This window comes from Piliocolobus tephrosceles, chromosome 21, assembly GCF_002776525.5.
Source record: "Piliocolobus tephrosceles isolate RC106 chromosome 21, ASM277652v3, whole genome shotgun sequence".
Lineage (NCBI taxonomy): Eukaryota > Metazoa > Chordata > Mammalia > Primates > Cercopithecidae > Piliocolobus > Piliocolobus tephrosceles.
The window spans coordinates 1,557,943-1,575,056 of record NC_045454.1 but is presented as its reverse complement, the minus strand read 5'-3'; the positions used below and the strand labels follow the sequence as shown (position 1 = coordinate 1,575,056).

Here is a 17,114-nt window from a genome sequence, read left to right as displayed (position 1 = left end):
GGGAGGAGGGACTGGGGGTCTGGACTCTTGGGTCTGAGGGAGGAGGGACTGGGGGTCTGGACTCTTGGGTCTGAGGGAGGAGGGACTGGGGGTCTGGACTCTTGGGTCTGAGGGAGGAGGGGCTGGGGATCTGGATGCCTGGGTCTGAGGGAGGAGGGACTGGGGGCCTGGACTCCTGGGCCTGAGGAGAGAGGAGCTGGGCCCTGACCCCAGCATCCCCTGACTGTCCCCTTTCCCTGCCAGGGTGTGACTCTGACAGACCTGAAGGAGGCAGAGAAGTCTGCAGGGAAGGCCCCGGAGTCAGAGAAGCCGGCGCAGAGCCTGGTGAGAGGGGTCATCGAGGGCGCCTGGGGTGGTGCGGGATGTCCTGGTCCCCTGACTCACCACCCCCTCCCGACAGGACCCTTCCTGGAGGCCGCGCGTCCCTGGAGTGGAGAACTCCGACAGCCCTGCCCGGAGAGGTGAGGTCTGCTCTCTGGGGGAGGTCCTTCCCAGGGAGTCATCGTCTCTCCCAGAGTCTTCCTGCGGGCTTGACCTGGGGACCCGGGCCCCCAGAGGGGTCTCTGGAGGTGCCTGGACTGATTCCTGCCCCTCCCCCAGCAGAGGCGCCTGACGGGCAGGGTCCAGGACCGCAGGCGGCCAGGGAGCACCGCAAGGTCGGAAAGGAGTGGAGGGGGCCTGCGGAGGTGAGGGGGCCTCAGGTGGGGCCGAGCTGGTGCAGAGGGTGGGCCGGGGGCGGGCAAAGCCCCCCCCACACCCGCTAAAGCCCCTCCCATGCCCATTGAACCCCGCTCTACCTGCCCACAGGGGGAGGAGGCGGAGCCGGCTGATCGCAGCCCGGAGTCCAGGTAGGGGCGGGGTGGGAGAGGTGGGGCCTGCGTGCGGGCCCGGCCGGCCCCTGACGCGCGTTCCGCCCCCGCCCCAGCACCCTGGAGGGCGGCCCCTCAGCCCGCAGGCAGCGGTCACAGCGGGACCTCAACCCAGAACCTGAGCCAGAATCGGAGGAGCAGGATGGAGGCTTTAGGAAGGTGTGATCCCACCCCTCCTTTGGGGCTCCGCCTGCTGGGTGCCCACCTCCTGGCTTCCCCGCCCCCCAGCGTCGCCCCTGTCCTCCACCTGACCCTCCTCCACCTGACCCTCCTGCACCTGACCCGCAGCTGTATGCAGAGCTGCGCAGGGAGAACGAGCGGCTTCGCGAGGCTCTGACCGAGACCACGCTGCGGCTGGCGCAGCTCAAGGTGGAGCTGGAGCGGGCCACGCAGGTAAAGGCGCCGAGGCCAGGGTCACCAGAACTGGCAGGGCCGCCTGGGTGGGGCTCAGACTGCTGGGAGGCAGAGCCTGGCCTGGAGGGGCTGATGGGGCTTCGCTCCACCTGGGCCTGGCCGAGATATCTCGGAGGCGGAGTCTGAGCGAATGGGGTTGGGGCTGTTGGGCCTACTGGTGGCGGGGCCTGGGCCCGTGGGGGCGGGGCTGGTGGGTTGCCTAGTGGGCGGGCGGGTCCCCAGCAGGAACGTAGGGCCCCTCCTCAGTGCAGTGCTGGCCTCCCCTGCTGACCCCTGTACTTTGTGTCCTCACCAGAGGCAAGAGCGCTTCGCTGAGAGGCCAGCCCTTCTGGAGCTGGAGAGATTCGTGAGTAGGGGCGGTGGGGACGGGGGCCAGAGGCGTTCCCAGCCTCACATGACTAAGTTTGGACCAAGAGAGCCACATTGCCCTTCCCAGCTGGCCCCTGGCCTTCTCCTGTCCTCAGCCTCACTCGGTTTCTGAACTTTCCCGTTCATTCCAGGAGCGCAGGGCCCTGGAACGCAAGGCCGCAGAGCTGGAGGAAGAGCTGAAGGTGGGGGCTGTGGGGGCTGTGGGCAGAGGGCCGAGGGTGGGCGGGGGCGCAATCCACCAGGGCTGCCTAGCTGACCCTTTGCCATCCCCCAGGCCCTGTCTGACCTCCGCGCTGACAACCAGCGCCTCAAGGATGAGAATGCAGCGTTGATCCGCGTTATCAGCAAACTCTCCAAGTGACTGGAGGGACTTTCCCGCACCCGTATTTATACAGCTGCTTCTGCCACACGCACCCCTTCCCCCGTGTGAACACGAGTGACAGGGCTCCGGGGGAAGTCTCAGAGAAGCCATAGCCCCCCTGGGACCTCCGAACTGGGAGGGGAGCAGAGGCCCCAGGAGCCAAGGGGGCCACCCGAGGCCAGGATGGAGGTGGGAGGCCGAGCCAAGTAGGGGGACGTTGCCAGAGGGGACCAGGGCCAGAGACGGGACCAGGAAGGAACTGAGGACCAAGAAGTGCAAGGATCAGTAGCCAGGACCAGAGTGGCCGCCTGGAGGTCCCCCTCTCACGTGTGATGCCACCCCGTCACCCTCCCCTCCTGAGCAGGGATCCAAGAATGTGCCAAGAGTCCTGCCGGCCTCAGCCAGGTGGGCCTGTATATAGGGGTCCATGTGCAATAGGGAGGGACGTCTTCTATTTTTTGCTGCCCCCTCCCCGCCCACTGTCTGGGGCAGGGGGAGAAGGTATTTTCGAGATAAAGCACAGGCACCACAAATAAAAGTCGTGAAGTTGCCACTCAAGGTCTGTGTTCCCAGCCAGAGGGAGGGCGCCGTTTCCTGCTTGTGCGCTGGGGGGCTGTGCATGTCTGTGACCAAACCACGGGGCCGTTGGGTGGGGTGCCGAGGGATGGGCTGGTGCTTGCTCACCTGTGTGGCCAAGGAGCTTCAGGATGAGCCCCCAGCGGGAGTGAAGGCTCCAAGACGGAGCCGGTGTGATCGCAGGCAGGGGGCTGAGGGGAAGTTGATGGGGGCAGGAAGGATCAGTGGGTAAGACCTCTGGGGCCAGGGAGATGGAGCTGCGGAGCTTGGGTTTTGCCATCAGTGTCTTTGAAACAGATTTAGTCAGTTGCCAACGTTTAACATTTGGAGTAATCTGTGTATAAAAATCTGGAATTTTGGCTGGGTGCGGTGGTTCATGCCTGTGATCCCAACACTTTGGGAGGCCGAGGCGGGCAGATCATTTGAGGTCAGGAGTTCGAGACCAGCCTCGCTAACATGGTGAAACCCCATCTCTAGTAAAAATGCAAAAATTAGCCAGGCGTGGTGGCAGGCGCCTGTAGTCCCATCTACTCTACTCGGGAGGCTGAGGCAGGAGAATCACTTGAACCTGGGAGGCAGAGGTTGCAGTGAGCCGAGATCGAGTCACTGCACTTCAGCCTGGGCAACAGAGTGAGACTCCATCTCAAAAAGGGGGGAAATAAGAATTTTGGCTTCTTTTGAAAAAACAGGAATCTGTGACAATATGAACTCTTCAGTCCTGCATAGCCACAGTTGACTAGAGCTGAGTAGGAGCCATCTTCTGAGATGAGGCATTCATTCATTCATTCAGTAATTACTATAACACCAACAGGAAGAACAGGACTTAGTAAGTACAGTGTGACTGATAATTACTGAACAAAACAAAGATCCAATACCTTTAGGAGGGGAGCATCCGATGTTAAAATAAATGTATTTCAAGGTGGCAGCGCTCTGGAGAAAAGAAAGGGGTTGGGAAGGCGGGTGCATGTGTGTGCACATGTGTTTTGAATAGAGTGGACTAGGCAGGCCTCACGGAAAAGCTGGCACAGGTAGAGGCTTGAAGGTGGTGGAGCGGGAGCTGTGTAGGTGATGGAAGGTGCTCTGGATGATGAGAGCTGCGTGTGTAGAGGCCCTGGGGTAGGAATGCACCTGATGTGTTGGTTGCAGGAAGCTGAGGAGCTGGAGAAAGCAGGGAATGAGGTTAGAGAGGTAACGGTGGCTGTGTGGGGACTTGGCCCTGGGAAGGGCTTGAGCTTTGAGGTGAGAGCCCTGGGTGGCTTTTGGAGCATGGCCATGGCCTGACTTAGGTTTTAACAGGTCCCTCTGGCTGTTGCGTGGAGAACAGACTGGGGGTTGGTGGTGAGGACTGGGGAGACCAGCTAAGGGGCTACTGGTAAAATCCCAGCAAGAGAGATGGTGGCTCTGGCTGGGGTGATAGGAGTAGAGAGGGTGAGAGATGGTCAGGTTCTGAGAATATTGGAAGATACAGCTGCCAGGATGTTCAAACAAGCTGGCCTGTGACGGGAGTAGGGCTGAGGCCCAGCTGGCTCACTTGGTCTCTTGTGGGGTTCCTGCAGACATTTCAGTTTGCAGCCTGGGTGGTGTGAGCCACGGGGGATTATTGGGGAGGGGAAAATGGAGCAAAGAGGTTTGGGGGAATTGCCTACCTTTCCGATTCCCCTGTTAAGAATGAGTGGTGGGGCCCCGGGCAAGTAGTAGAGGAGCTGAGAGTATTCTGGGCAGAAGCAACCACATGAACCAAGCCTGGCAGCAGGAGGAGGGAGCTGAGCCCTGTGGGGTCGAAGCCGGTGAGCCAAGTGGCAGCCTGTGACTGCCAAGCTGGGGCCTGGGTTTTGTCTGGTGGGCCATAGGGAGCCAAGGGAAGTGTGTGAGTAGGATCTAGGGACGGGGCAGATAGGGGAAGGACTCTTGGAGATCCAAAGAGGAAGGAAGGAACCAGAAGGAACCAGGCAGGAGTTGGCAAAGTGGGGACTGAGAACTGCCTGCCCCAGGAGGATCTCTCTGATACTTTCCCATCTTGGAGGGCGCCATCTGGTGCCCCAGGTTGGAACAACTCGGGGACAGGGTTGAGGCCCATAGGCCCGCAGTCATCTGGGGAAGGAGAGCCACGGGAGAAAGAGAAAGGACCATTCTTCCCAAAGGCAGAGAATGTCCAGTCTGGAAACGGTGGGATCCAGAGAAAAGCAGACTTTACCAGCCACCTGGATAATGGGGAAAAGAAAGTTACAGGGCTTGCCAGAGGGAAAAGGAGCTAGTTCTTGAGGGAGTAGGAAGTTTTCAGTTGGCTGCCATCTCCCAGGACAAAAAGTGACCAGAAAGCTGTGGCATGCTGGGGAGGCCGCCAGTTCTACCTGGCAGGGCCGTGGCAGGAGGTGGGGAACAAAGTGGAGAAGTGGATGCTGGGAAACTAGCTTCGGGGATGAGGGCAGGCTTCCCCACAGTGAGGGAGTGAGCTGGGCCAGGAAGGCTGAATAGGAGGAGTTTGCCAGGCGGGGAATGGCTGTTTTCGGCCAGCAGAGACAGCAAGTGCAAACCGCAGAGGTTGAAGGGGCTTGGGAGAGTTTGGAGAAGGGCAGGGCCAGGATGCAGGAAGGAATGAAGTGAGAACGTTGGTTTTCACATTCCGGCAGCCGCGAGCCAGGGAAACCCGAAGATGGGGCAAGCTGGACTTGGCTGGCTAGGAGGTCAGGAGGGAGCCTGGTTTGGGACCCTGGGGATGGAAAGGAGGGTTCGGAGAGAGAAACCAAAGAAGGTGGAACGTCTTCCAGGTTCCTTGAGGCTGTGACTGGGGCAAGGGGAAGGTTTCTGGGCCCCCTGGTAGCCGGGTAGAGGACAGCAGTTGACACACCATCTGCCAAGTAAGGAGGCTGTTTATAGGCTGGGCGGCATATTACAGTGCTCAGGGCTCTGCTGCACCCTGTCAGAGGGTCTGCTAGCGCTTTCCGTAGACTGTCTCCAGGCCCTCCCCACTCACAGCCAGTCCAGGTCTGCTCCGGAGGGACTGCAGCAAGGATTGTTCAGTCTGTCCACGGGGATGGGGGAAGACCAGGGCCGGAGCAGATTGGCATCCTTCAGAAGATGGACTTCTGCTGTTGAGGAGCCTGAAGAGTCCGTTCTCACACGGGGCCTGGTCACTCTTTGCGAAGGGCGCCGGGCAGGTCAAATGACCTCCATTTCCATCCCGCCTTCCACCTTCTTCTTTTGCTTCTCCATCACTGCCTCCAGCTCTGACACCTTCTCTTTGTCCTGGAGGGCGGGGTGGAAATCGCTTTGTCCTGGTGTCCAAGGCCTCGCTCGGCGTCCCAACCCCACCCAAACCCAGGGACCAGCGGCCCGGCTCACCTCCAGCAGGGCGCGCTGCACGGTGACCTGGCTGTACACACGCGCCCCCTCCTCGGGGCTCACCGCCCGCAGCTCCTCCTTCTGCAGCGAGAAAAGCTGCGCCCCAGTCAGCACACCCAGCGCGTCCACGGTCCTGAGCGAGGGCGGCCGGGGCGCGGTCAGGCCGGTCGGCGGATGCCCCAGCCCCCGCCACTCATATCACGCCCACCCGGCGATGATCCAATCAGAAGAGCTCCGGGCGGGGGGGGGGGCAGCCCACACCCCCTGAACCCCACCCACCAATCACAATGTGCCACCCGGGGGGCGTGGTCATATCGTGCTTTCGAAGGGTGCGGGTGCGGGATTTCCCTAAGGAATCCAGTCGGAGTCTCAAAACACATGGCAATCACAGCCTGCCATTGGGTGTTGCTACCAGACAGACCCCCACTTCCGGCTAATCCCGGCTCCCTGTGGTCTCCATGACTGCCGCCCCCCGACTCCCGGAGGCTCCGCTCCCAGCCTGCGTATCAACCCGCGCCGAGCCGGCCCCTGCCCCACTCACCCCGAGCTAAAGCCCTTGGCCTGCAGCCAGGCGCGGACCTCGGAGGCGTCCGAGTGCGGGCTGAGCTGCGGTTCCGGGGCGCGGGGCCCTGGGACTGTGCGGCTCGGGCCCGAGCGGCCCTGGGCCAGGCGCGCCTGCAGTTCCTCGTTGACAATGAGCATCTGGGAGAATTTTTCTGCAGGTGGGAAACCGGGAGGGAGGAAGTTCGGGCTCAGGGCGAGGGGTCCTGGGGCCAGAGGGCGGGTGGCCGGGGGGTGCTCCAGCCTCCCCAGAATGGGGCAGGAGTCCATTTGCTCTTTCTGAGCCCCCGTTTCCCTGCCTGGAAAGCAAGAATAAGAACCTCTCCCCGCAGCCGGCGTCCCCACCACTCACCCTTCTCGCTGGGGTCCAAGCTGTTGAGGCTATCGCAGCTGTCCCAGCGGGGCCGAGCCAGAGCTGGAGGTGGGGCTGGGGCTGGGGCTGGTGGCGGAGGAGGAGTGCTGTTCTGAAAGGAAGGAGAGGAGAGCACCTGGGTTAGGGAGAGGAATCAGAGTCCCAGCCTCTCCCCTTTCTGGAGACGCATTTCTGAACCCCCAGTCACCACCTGCACCAGCACTCTTGACAGCTGATCCCCACACCCCTTGTTCCCAGTATCTGGTCCCAGCCGCTCCTCCCTCAAGACCCCAGCGTCTGCGCTGGCTTACCAGGCTGCGGGCAGGGCTTTGGCAGTGGTGCAACCGGGGTCCGGGGTGGGGTGTCAGGATGTTATAGGGCACATATCCCTCTTGCCCCGCTGGGTCCCGAACCTTCCACCACTTGCGCCTGTCATCCAGGACCTGGGTGCGGTAAAAAGCAGAGGGTTCAGATCCTGCATCTGCAGCTAGGGCTGGCTAATTCCTGCTCCTCAGCCTCCCGCTCCTCTAACCTCCAGTACGTCCCGCTGCTTGACCGACAGCTCACTGCTGTTGCGGGCCTGGAAGTCATAATTACACAGGACCCATTTTCCTGCTGTCTCTGACACCAGCTGAGGCTCAGATTCTGGCTCCAAGTCTTGGTGACTGAGGAGAAGCAGGAGGGTTGGAGATAAGGAGGCAGCCAGCCCCATTGCTCTGGGCTGCAGGGTGCTGGTGTGAGCTAGGGTTAGAGCCAAGCAGGGGCCACAGCAGGGGCCAGGTTAATACTGTTAATAGAAATTTGAAACGAGAATAACAGCCTGAATATGTTTTGCTCCCTCCATTGGTTGGCATTGTGCTGTGGGCATATGCAGTGGGTAGTATCCCATCATTGATTCCATTTTACAGAGGAGAATGAGGCGCTGAGAGATAAAACCACTTGCCCATATCACACAGCTAGAAACAGCTGTCATTTATTAAGCATCTAATAGGCACCGGGCTTAAATATCATAACTCATGAGCATACTAAAAACAATAGCTAGGCCGGGCACGGTGGCTCACGCCTGTAATCCCAGCGCTTTGGGAGACCGAGGCGGGCAGATCACAAGGTCGAGAGATCAAGACCATCCTGGCCAACATGGTGAAACCCTGTCTGTACTGAAAAATACACAAATTAGCTGGGTGTGGTGGCGCATGCCTGTAGTCCCAGCTACTCTGGAGGCTGAGGCAGGAGAATCGATTGAATCTGGCAGGCAGAGGCTGCAGTGAGCTGAGATCTCACCACTGCACTCCAGCCTGAGGACAGAGTGAGACTCTGTCTCAAAAAACAAACAATGGCTACCACTTCTGTAGCACTTACTATGTGCTAGGCACTGTTATGTATATTAGTTGATTTGATCTTCATGACAACCATTGGTAGAACCATGAATTTGGACTCCCCTCTCCCCCACCCCCAGTTTCTTCCTCCCCCAGAGACCCTATTATCTTCTCCATTTTCACAGAGGAGGAAGCTGAGGCACAGGGATGTACAGGTCACAGAGTAAGACAGTGGCATCACCAGCCTGGGACCAGGGCAGTCCATGTCTGAATAGTGCTGCCCTCGTTTGCAGGCAGCTGGACTTGAACATGGTCACAGCCTTGAGCCTTTAACTGCTAGTTCCTACACCACCACAGACTTCTCACTGTTCCGGGAAGGGATTGTCATTATTCCCAGTTTCCCTGCAAAGAACTTGAGGCTCAGAGAAAGTGACTTGAAGCTGTGAACAGGGAGGGGGGTTGCGATATCAGGCAGCTGGGGCAGGGGTGTGATTTCAGCTCTGACTCCCAATAAGAGGGACCTCAGCCTGGATCAGGCCTACCTGTGCAGGGGAGAGGGGGGGTCTTCAGGGCCGCGGCACCCCCTGTGTGGGGCCGGCAGCTCCCAGCACGCTGTCCCTGCTGAGACCCTCTGCCCAGGCCCTCACCCAGACCCCCCTTTGTCTCCTCCAGACTCACTGCTTTGTTTTCGTCTCCTCCCACGTTGCTTCCCTCCAATCTGCCCTCTATTTGCTCAAGGACCCTAGAGTTCTGGTCCATCTACATCCTTTCCTCCTCCAGGACCCAGAGTCGGAGCCCCCACTGCTTGGTAGAGCCTGACGTGGAATGTCCTTTTTTCCCCCAGGGACCTAGGAGTCCAGGTCTCAAGCTTCAATCTTATCCTTTTAACCCTTAAACCTTTTAACCCAGTCCGACACCCAGCAGTGACTTAGACAACTGCATTAGAGCATCTGGAAAACCAAGAGTTGAATCACCCAGCCTTTACGCCTGTCGGGGACCCAGAGACACTACCACTTCCTAACCTTCCCAGAAACTTGCCCCCAAGCCCTTGAAGTCCCAAGCCTGCTCCTCTGGGTCTCCAGAATCCCAAGCACCAGACTTGGGCTCTTCTTCAAAACCCAAAGGTCCAATTCCCCAGCCTCTCCCCTCCAATATCCAGGGCTCTGTCCTCGTAGGGAGCCCAGGCATGGTGCTTCCCAGGCCCTGAGAAACCAAACTGCCTTCTTGCAGCCTTTTGGGGATCCAGAGATCCAACCTCTCAGACTTTACCCACTCCCAGCCCCTTTCCTCCCTTAGGCCCGGGAACCCGGGTCTCCATTCCCTCCTCCCTTGACCCCAGAAGTCTGGATCCCGCCCCCTCCCTCCCTGCTCCTCCCTCTCTCCCGGCCCCGGCCCGCCCCTTCACCATCTCACCCACCTGAAAAGAGCCAGGAAGACGGAAGGAAAAACACAGAAAAAAAGGGGGCGGAGTCAACACCGGGAGCCCCCGGGAAGCACCCCTCCTGGATCCCCTTGCCCTGCCCTGGGGCGGACACTCACCCATTGACAGCGACCTGGGGGGCGCTTTGCTGCGGGAAGAGAGTCCGGTCAGGAGGGGCCAGGCGGACCGGCCGCGCCCCCGCCCCGGAATTCCCAGCCTCGGCCCTGCTGTGTCGCTTGGGGGAGCTGGCTGCTCCCTTGGAAGCCTCAGCCTCACCTGCCGGCGCCTCCGTTCGTGCTGTAGCTGTTTCTCAACTGGGTCTTCCCAGGCGCGGCCCTGCGGGTCAGTGACCGGCGGCTCCCAGCCGCTGAAGAACTCGGGTCTGTATGGGGGTCCCTCTTCCGGGGGCAGCTCCAGCCTGCGGCCAGGGACAGGGCCAAGAGCTCAGGGATCCTGGTACAGCCCCCAACTGAGCTCTGTCATTAACTTCACTAAGTTTTCCCCTAAAGCTCACTGTATCTAGCCCGCCACTTTTCACCAAGTCCTGCCGGTACCTCCAAGCCCAACTCAACAGTGATTTATATTTCTAGGCCGGGCGCAGTGGCTCACGCCTGTAATCCCAGCATTTTGGGAGGCCAAGATGGGAGGATCGCTTGAGGCCAGGAGTTCAAGACCAGCCTGGGCAACATATTGAGACCCCCCCCCCCCCCCCCCGCCCATCCATCTCTCTCTCTGGAAAAAAACTTGCTTTATCTAGCCTCTAAATTTCACCTCTGATTCCAAATCAGGTTTTCCTTAAGCTCGGTTTCAGGTTCTGACCCTTTCCCTAGGAACTCCCAGCCCGCAGTGCACAGACTCTGTCCCATTGCCAAAGTTATAGACCAAACTTTCCAGAAGCCCCGCCCCTTCGCGTAGCCCCGCCCCTTCCGCGTAGCCCCTCTATTCCTTTAAGCCCCACCGTTTCTTTCAATCTGATTGGTCTGCTAGTCTTAAATCTTCCCTTCATTATTAATTGGGAAAAATAATTTCCCAAATATTAATTTCTGGCCTTTCCTCCAATTGAATCTTGGCATCTGTCCTAAGCCCCGCCCCAACACAACGAAGCCACGCCTCTAACCTGTCCCTTCCCTCGTAGTCTCATTTTCCAATCATCATGCCACCCATCTCCCAGCCCCTTAGCTCCTCCAATCACCACGCCCCTCGGCTCCCAGTCCCGCCCCTCACCCGGGGCGGGTCCACGAGTCCCCGAGCGAGGTCCAGAGCTCGTTTTCACGTGGAGTGACGTTGTCCCGCAGCAGCGCCACGGCATCCGACGTCAGGTGCGGCCGCCGCACGCTGCTCGCGAACTCGGGCCCCCCCGACGTGTTCACAATCTGTCAGGGGAGCGGGAGGGGGCAGGCCGTGCCGTCACACCTTCTGCAAGTCGAACCGATTCCTCCCGCTGCAGAGGGGCCCGAGGACCTGGGGCGGGTCTCACCATCTGCAGAGGCCCGAAAAGGAAGTGCAGCAGCTCCGGGGAGGAGGGGTCGGCGATGTTGCCGCGCAGCCGGGCCTGGGGCGTGGGGAGGGAGGTGGTTGGCGTGGGTGCGGGGACGGGGCAGGTTCGCCGTGCCCGCGCTCTGGCCCAGGGGCGGACGCGTCCTCACCAGCAGGCTGAAGGCGTACTTGATCTTCTGCAGCACGTCGGTGTACTCGGCCTCCGAGGGCGGCTTGGCCCGCAGCGTCAGCAGGCCCTCTGCGGGGGCAGACCGGCGCGACGATGGGGACGCGGGGCCAGCACCAGGCAGGCAGAGAGAGAGGTGGACACCCGGTTAAGATGGTTGTGAGGTCAGCCCTGGTAAGTGGCGGGAGGGGAGACCCTGGGGAGGGGGAGGCATCTGGAAGTGATCGGGAGGGGGGTTCAGATCCCACGCGGGGGTGCCCTTACCCCCAGCCGCTCGGCGCCGGGTCCTGCGACCGCGTTCCCGGTGCTCCAGCACCCTGGCCGCCTCCGCCGACTTCTGCAGCCTAGATACGAAGCTCTCTACGTCGTCGAACACGTGGTTCAGGATGTCCTGGGGTACAGAGGGGGACGCTCTGGGCTCCCAGGTTCCAGAACCATCGCCGTCGAAGCCCTGAACCTGAGCATCTAGACACGTCCCCAGACGGGCCCCGCCCCAAACACCTGGCCACGCCCTGCAACAAAGTCCCGCCCCCGCCCCGCCTCCATAACGCAGAAGTCTGACCAGATTGACAGAGAACTCCCATCCCGCGGCTGGCCCCGCCCTTCCACGCCCTAGCCCCGCCTCCAGTCGTCTGGCCCCGCCCCCAGCCTCTTTCCCTCGCGGCTCACCACTTCCCGCTCCGCCTGCAGAACAGCCAGGTCAGGACCCCGGGGACCCAGGTCCGGGGAGGCCGGGTCAGCGCTGCTCGAGGTACCCGCCGGCCCAGGCCTCTGCGCCTCCTCTGCCTCGGGAATGGGCTTCGCCTGGGGTCGCCCGCGTCCCGCGCTCCGCTCCACGTTGCTGATCACTGCGCGGACGGACGGGCGGCGCTGCAGGGGCGGGGTCTCGGCGGCGGGCGAGCGGTCGCGCTGCAACTCCTCCTGCGTGGCCCTGCGGAGGGCGAGGGGACACCAAGGCTGGGTCCACTGAGGGGTTCACGGAGGGGGAAATCCGGGGCGCAGAACGAGACACACTGAGGCTCAAAGGGAGTAAACAAGTTCAACGAGGTAGGGAGAAATCCGATATGGGGAGGGGTAGCACCTCTCTAGAGTGAAACTGAGGGCCTGGACAGGAGCAGGGAAAAGAAGTAGAGTTCTGGAGAAGGAGTCAGCTCGTCTGGGAGGTACAGACAAGACTCGACTAGGTTGTGCTTGACTCCATGCAAAACTTGCTCTGTTCCTGTCTGGTGTTGTAGACTGAGGCACAGGGAGGGGAAACCGGCTTCCCAGAGACCCCGCCAACTTCTTCCCTCTCACCTGAGCGCCGCCGCCCTGCGCTCCCCGCGGCCGGAGCGGTAATTGTGCAGAGCCCCCTGGATGTCCTCTCGGATCAGCTCCGCCTGCCAATCACACATCAGGCCACGCCTCCCCACGCCGCACCCCCTTCCTACCCGGGCCACGCCCCTGGCCGATTTTTCTGCTCCGTCCCAGCCCACGTGCGGCCATCGTTCACGTCTATGGACCCACGCACGTCCACGCTCTGGACTCACCCCTCGCCCTACACCTGTCCCTGCCCCAAACCACGACCCCGCCCATGGAGGTGGTTTCTCGCCCCCATCCTCGTCCTGGCTGCTCCCCCAGGCCCTACTTGCCCATGTTCTGTTCATGTCCTCATCCCACCCTCATGTTCTATCTTGACCCTGGGTCCAGTCTCCTCAAACCCCACTCCCTTTCAGAACTTCCTCTCCAGGTCCCATGCCCCTTCCTTGCTGTGATCCCGCCTTAGCCCTAGGCCCTGCCCCACCTAGAGGCCCCACCCATTTCCGCCTCGGCTCCAGGCTCCGCCCAGTTCCAGCTCCGCCCCCAGAGCCAACCCGAACCCTTCCGCTCACCCCGAGGCGCAGGCCCTGGAAGAAGTGCACGTCGGGCTGCGCGCGCTCGGGTTCCTGGCACACGAGCAGCAGCAGCGAGCGGCTCCGGCCAGGTGGCATCACCGCATCACAACGCACGATGGCGCCCAGCGGGTACGACTCCAGCTCCTCCTGCCGGGTGGGATGGCAGGGTAAACTGAGGCCCCGAAGTGATGGTATTACTAAATGGCGACGGGAGTGTGGGCCAGCAGGTCAGGGCAACCTCACGCAGTTAGGGGGTTAGGGATAACACCCCTGTTTAATAGATGAGGCTATTAAGGCTCAAGAAGGGGGCTGGGGTCCCTCGTCAGAGTTCCCAGAGGAAGGACATGCAGGAGCCAAGATTCACACCCAGACCCCCTGAAGTCCCTGCCGCAGACACTCCTCCCACCGACGTGCCCCCTGGCACCTTGGAGGCCGGGTCGAGCAGCGTGACATGGTCGGGAGACACTCGCAGCAGCATCTCCTGTGCCCAGACTCGGCCCTGACTATCCATGACGGCCAGCTTCCTGGAGGCATCCTCCACGGTGTGCACGCCATCGTCCTCACCCAGGCAGAACGTCACCAGGTGCTGGCACGGACCAGGGAGAAAGCAGTGAGGCCCAATATGATGCCAGGTGGGCTCAGAATCCCCCAGAATAATCAGACTTTCAGCCTGAGACTAACCACACCTCCTCCAGGAAGCCTTCCTTGATCACCTGCTCCACAAATGAGCTCCTCCCCGCAGTGCTCTTTGTTTCCCTTTCATCAGAGTGACTAGCACCTGAGTCTGGCTTCTCACAGACTGGAGGCTCCTTGCGGGCAGGGAAGGAGTCTGGATTATAGCTCTCTCCTTCTAAATGCCTCCTCGGGTCTCCCGCTGTGCCCCCTGCCACCTCCATTAGAGCACCAGGCACCTCCGTGGGTTTCTCTGGACCTTGTCTACCCCCTCCTCATGCAGGACTGTGTCTTGATTTGTCCCTGTGGTCCCACTGTCCAGCACAACAGCTAGCCCGGAGAAAAGGCTGGCAGATTTGAGTGGACCCGAGGCCCCTGACTTCATATCCATGACTGAGGTGAGGCAACGGAGGCCCGTTTTACAGATGGGCAAACTGACTTTCCACATGCTTCCTGCTTGGGGGCCCAGCTGCTTTCAAAAGCCCTATCTCCTGAGGCCACTTTTGCCCTAGAAGATGTCCTGGGGAACACAGACCCCAGACTCACATTGACTGGGTACTGGGATACATCGGCCATAACAACCGTGGAGTAACGCTTCCTCTGCTCTGCCAGGGGAGAAAGAAAATGAGCCTGGGAGTCCAGGCCCCAGCCCCTCCTCCCTCAGACCCAGGAGTCCAGGCCCCAGCCCCACCTCCCTCAGACCCAGGAGTCCAGGCCCAGCTCCTCCTCCTCCAAGACCCTGGATTCCAGGTCCCGTTTCTTTAGACCCAGTTCTATGGGCCTGGGGCTCCCTTGCCCCGCACTCACCATAGATAGACTTGGCGCTTGGCTTTGGGGCAGCTTCTGGGCTGGTGAAGAAAAGAGGGATGAGAGAGACTGTGGAATTGGGGGCGGATCCTGCAGAAATGCCAAGCACGGCAGCAAGGGCTTCATTATGAAGGTAATGGGGAGCCATGGAAGGGTTATTATTATTATTTTTATTATTATTGAGCAGGAGAGCTCAGAGCCAGAGCTGGACTTTAAGAAGACAGGTAGGCCAGGCGCGGTGGCTCACGCCTGTAATCCCAGCACTTTGGAAGGCAGAGACGGGCAGATCACAAAGTCAAGAGATCGAGACCAGCCTGGCCAACATGGTGAAACCCCATCTCTACTAAAAATACAAAAATTAACTGGGTGTGGTGGCGGGCACCTGTAGTCCCAGCTACGTGGGAGGCTGAGGCAGGAGAATCACTTGAACCTGGGAGGCGGAGGTTGCAGTGAGCTGAGATCGCGCCACTGCACTCCAGCCTGGCAACAGCGAGACCCCATCTCGGAAAAAAAAAAAAGAAGACAGGTCAGGCGGTGGTGCTGGGTGGTAGGGGGAGTTTGGTCTCTACCATGGCATAGTCCTGGATTCAAGCCCTCTGTCTACTGCCTCCTTGCCACAAGACCTTGAGAAGGGGACCTACTCTCTCCTGCCTCGGTTTCTTTCTGTAACGTAGTAACTATCTGGTACGGCTGTTGGGCAAATTCAATCAGATGATGCAGGTGAAGTATTTTGAAGCCTCAATCACTGTTATTATCATTCTTAAGATGCTGCCAGGGCTTAGCACACAGAAGTTGCTCAATAAATGGGGATTGTTACAATAGCATTAGTAGTATCTGAAGTAGACAGGGAATTATCTGTTTCCCCTCCCACCCCCATGGGCCAGGCACTTCGCAGCCACATCCTTCTCTCTCTCCTCTTGTCCTCGATTTCTTCCTGAGGTTACCTTTCCTAGGAATTCTTGGATCCCCACTTCCATGCGCATAACAGAAGCTCAGAGATCAGGTGGCGTCAGGGGAACTGAAAATCCCTTTTTCCCAAACTCCTGTTCCTCATCCCGCTCCTGCCAGTCTGATGTCACCACAATTTGATTACCTCTGGGCCAGAGAACTCACTACCTACCATGCAGGTATTTTGACTCATCTCTCATTGTTTTTCTCCCTGCTTCCTCTGGGGGACTTGAGTCTTCATTACCAACAGTCCTGATTTTCTAGCAAAGGGTTACTATTTCCTAACAAGATAACAACTGAGCACCGGCTGTCAGTGAGGTGGTCGGCTAAGTCCTGTAATGCACTAACCCACCAATGTTTCACAATTGTCCGTGTGTCACAGACCAGGGTTACATCAGCACGGAGTGTGAGGGCCGAGCTGGAGCTCAGGCCTGTCTGCTCTACAGTGGGGGCCCCTAACCCCAGGCTGGGCAGGGAGGAGAGTGGCTCTGGCTTCCTCCTGAGTGTCTGGGCCTGGGCCCGAGTCTGGGCTGCCAGAAACAGGATCTGCGGGTGTGGGTGAGGAGACAAGGGGAGGCGGGCTGGGGCTGGGGCCTGGGGGCCGGGGGGAACTTACCCGGTGGCGGTGCTCATGGTGCTGAGTGGGAGCTCCTGCCCACCTGGAGGTGCCCTGGGAGCCAGCAAAGATGTGAGGGCCTGGCCAGTAGGAGCCTCTACTTCCTACCCCAGCCTCCTCCCTCAACGCAGGCATCCAGGCCCCAGCCCCTCCTCCCTCAGACCCAGGAGTCCAGGTCCCCAGTCCTTCCTCCCTCAGACTCAAGAGACCAAACCCCCGCCCCCCCTCCCTTGGACCCCAAGGGTCCAGGCCCAGCCCCTCCTCCCTCAGACCCAGGAGTCCAGACCCCCAGCCCCTCCTCCCTCAGACCCATTGGTCAAATCCCGGCCTCCTTCTCTCGGAACCCGGATCTCCTCACCTGCCTGCTCAGGCTCTGCCCTGCTGTCCGCTGTCCTTTCCCTTCCAGGCTGCCGGCCCCTCCTCCTGCTCCCTCCCAGGGCCGTCCTGCCTCCGCCTCCGCATACCTGAGCGTTCACCTGGCACAGCCTGGCTGGAGTGACCCAGGGGCGGGGCTGGCAGACAGATCCAGGAGGGGCTGGGAGGACTGCAGGGGAGCCGGGAAACTAATTGTCTGCTGGTAACAACAGAATAATAACAACAAACAGTAAATTTGATGTCACACTTGTTCACAGGTCAGAGTTGAAAGCTCTGTCTTTAAAACTCCCTTGAAATTCTAACAACGGGAGGAAGTTCGAGGTTTGATTTCTGCTTGACAGACGAGGAAGCTGAAGGCTAGAGACGTTCAACAACTAGTCCATTTCAGCACTTGGCTAAGGGAGGATTTGAACCCGGGGCTGACCTTCTGTCTCCAGGGCCAGTGGCAGTCCCCGTTCTGTGGACACCTCCTGTCCGTGGTCACTGCCTCTGCCTATTGCCCTCAACACCCCCCCACCCATCCTGTTCCCCCTTCCTTTGGAAATTTCCCTCCATGACCTCCTCCCCCGCCATTCTGAC

General features: G+C 60.0%; 2 protein-coding genes across 3 annotated transcripts in view; one reads left to right on the top strand and one right to left on the bottom strand.

Annotated features, from left to right (window-relative positions):
- PPP1R12C (protein phosphatase 1 regulatory subunit 12C) overlaps window positions 1-2,571 on the top strand; it is a 28,619-nt gene extending 26,048 nt beyond the window's left edge. The window contains exons 14-22 of the mRNA XM_031934817.1: window positions 233-324; window positions 401-461; window positions 601-686; window positions 808-848; window positions 926-1,028; window positions 1,158-1,262; window positions 1,579-1,629; window positions 1,784-1,834; window positions 1,927-2,571. Of these exons, the coding sequence (XP_031790677.1) occupies window positions 233-324; window positions 401-461; window positions 601-686; window positions 808-848; window positions 926-1,028; window positions 1,158-1,262; window positions 1,579-1,629; window positions 1,784-1,834; window positions 1,927-2,013 (677 nt within the window). The 3' untranslated portion in view covers window positions 2,014-2,571. The remainder of the gene's footprint in view (window positions 1-232; window positions 325-400; window positions 462-600; window positions 687-807; window positions 849-925; window positions 1,029-1,157; window positions 1,263-1,578; window positions 1,630-1,783; window positions 1,835-1,926) is intronic.
- Window positions 2,572-5,441: 2,870 nt separating this feature from the next.
- EPS8L1 (EPS8 like 1) lies at window positions 5,442-12,979 on the bottom strand. Of its 2 annotated transcripts, XM_023184432.2 has the most exons (14): window positions 12,540-12,976; window positions 11,913-12,174; window positions 11,508-11,634; window positions 11,227-11,315; window positions 11,058-11,132; window positions 10,805-10,953; window positions 9,857-9,998; window positions 9,700-9,728; window positions 7,377-7,509; window positions 7,156-7,287; window positions 6,845-6,956; window positions 6,473-6,647; window positions 5,932-6,064; window positions 5,442-5,835 (listed from the first exon to the last, which is right to left on the bottom strand). In XM_023184432.2, exons 1-14 carry the CDS (start codon window positions 12,887-12,889, stop codon window positions 5,749-5,751), a joined length of 1,995 nt encoding a protein of 664 aa, XP_023040200.1. In that variant the 5' UTR covers window positions 12,890-12,976; the 3' UTR covers window positions 5,442-5,748. The 2 variants fall into 2 exon arrangements, with proteins under 2 accessions (XP_023040200.1, XP_023040201.1); XM_023184433.3 differs by lacking the exons at window positions 7,377-7,509; window positions 9,700-9,728 and having other exon boundaries at window positions 12,540-12,979.
- Window positions 12,980-17,114: the final 4,135 nt, after the last annotated feature.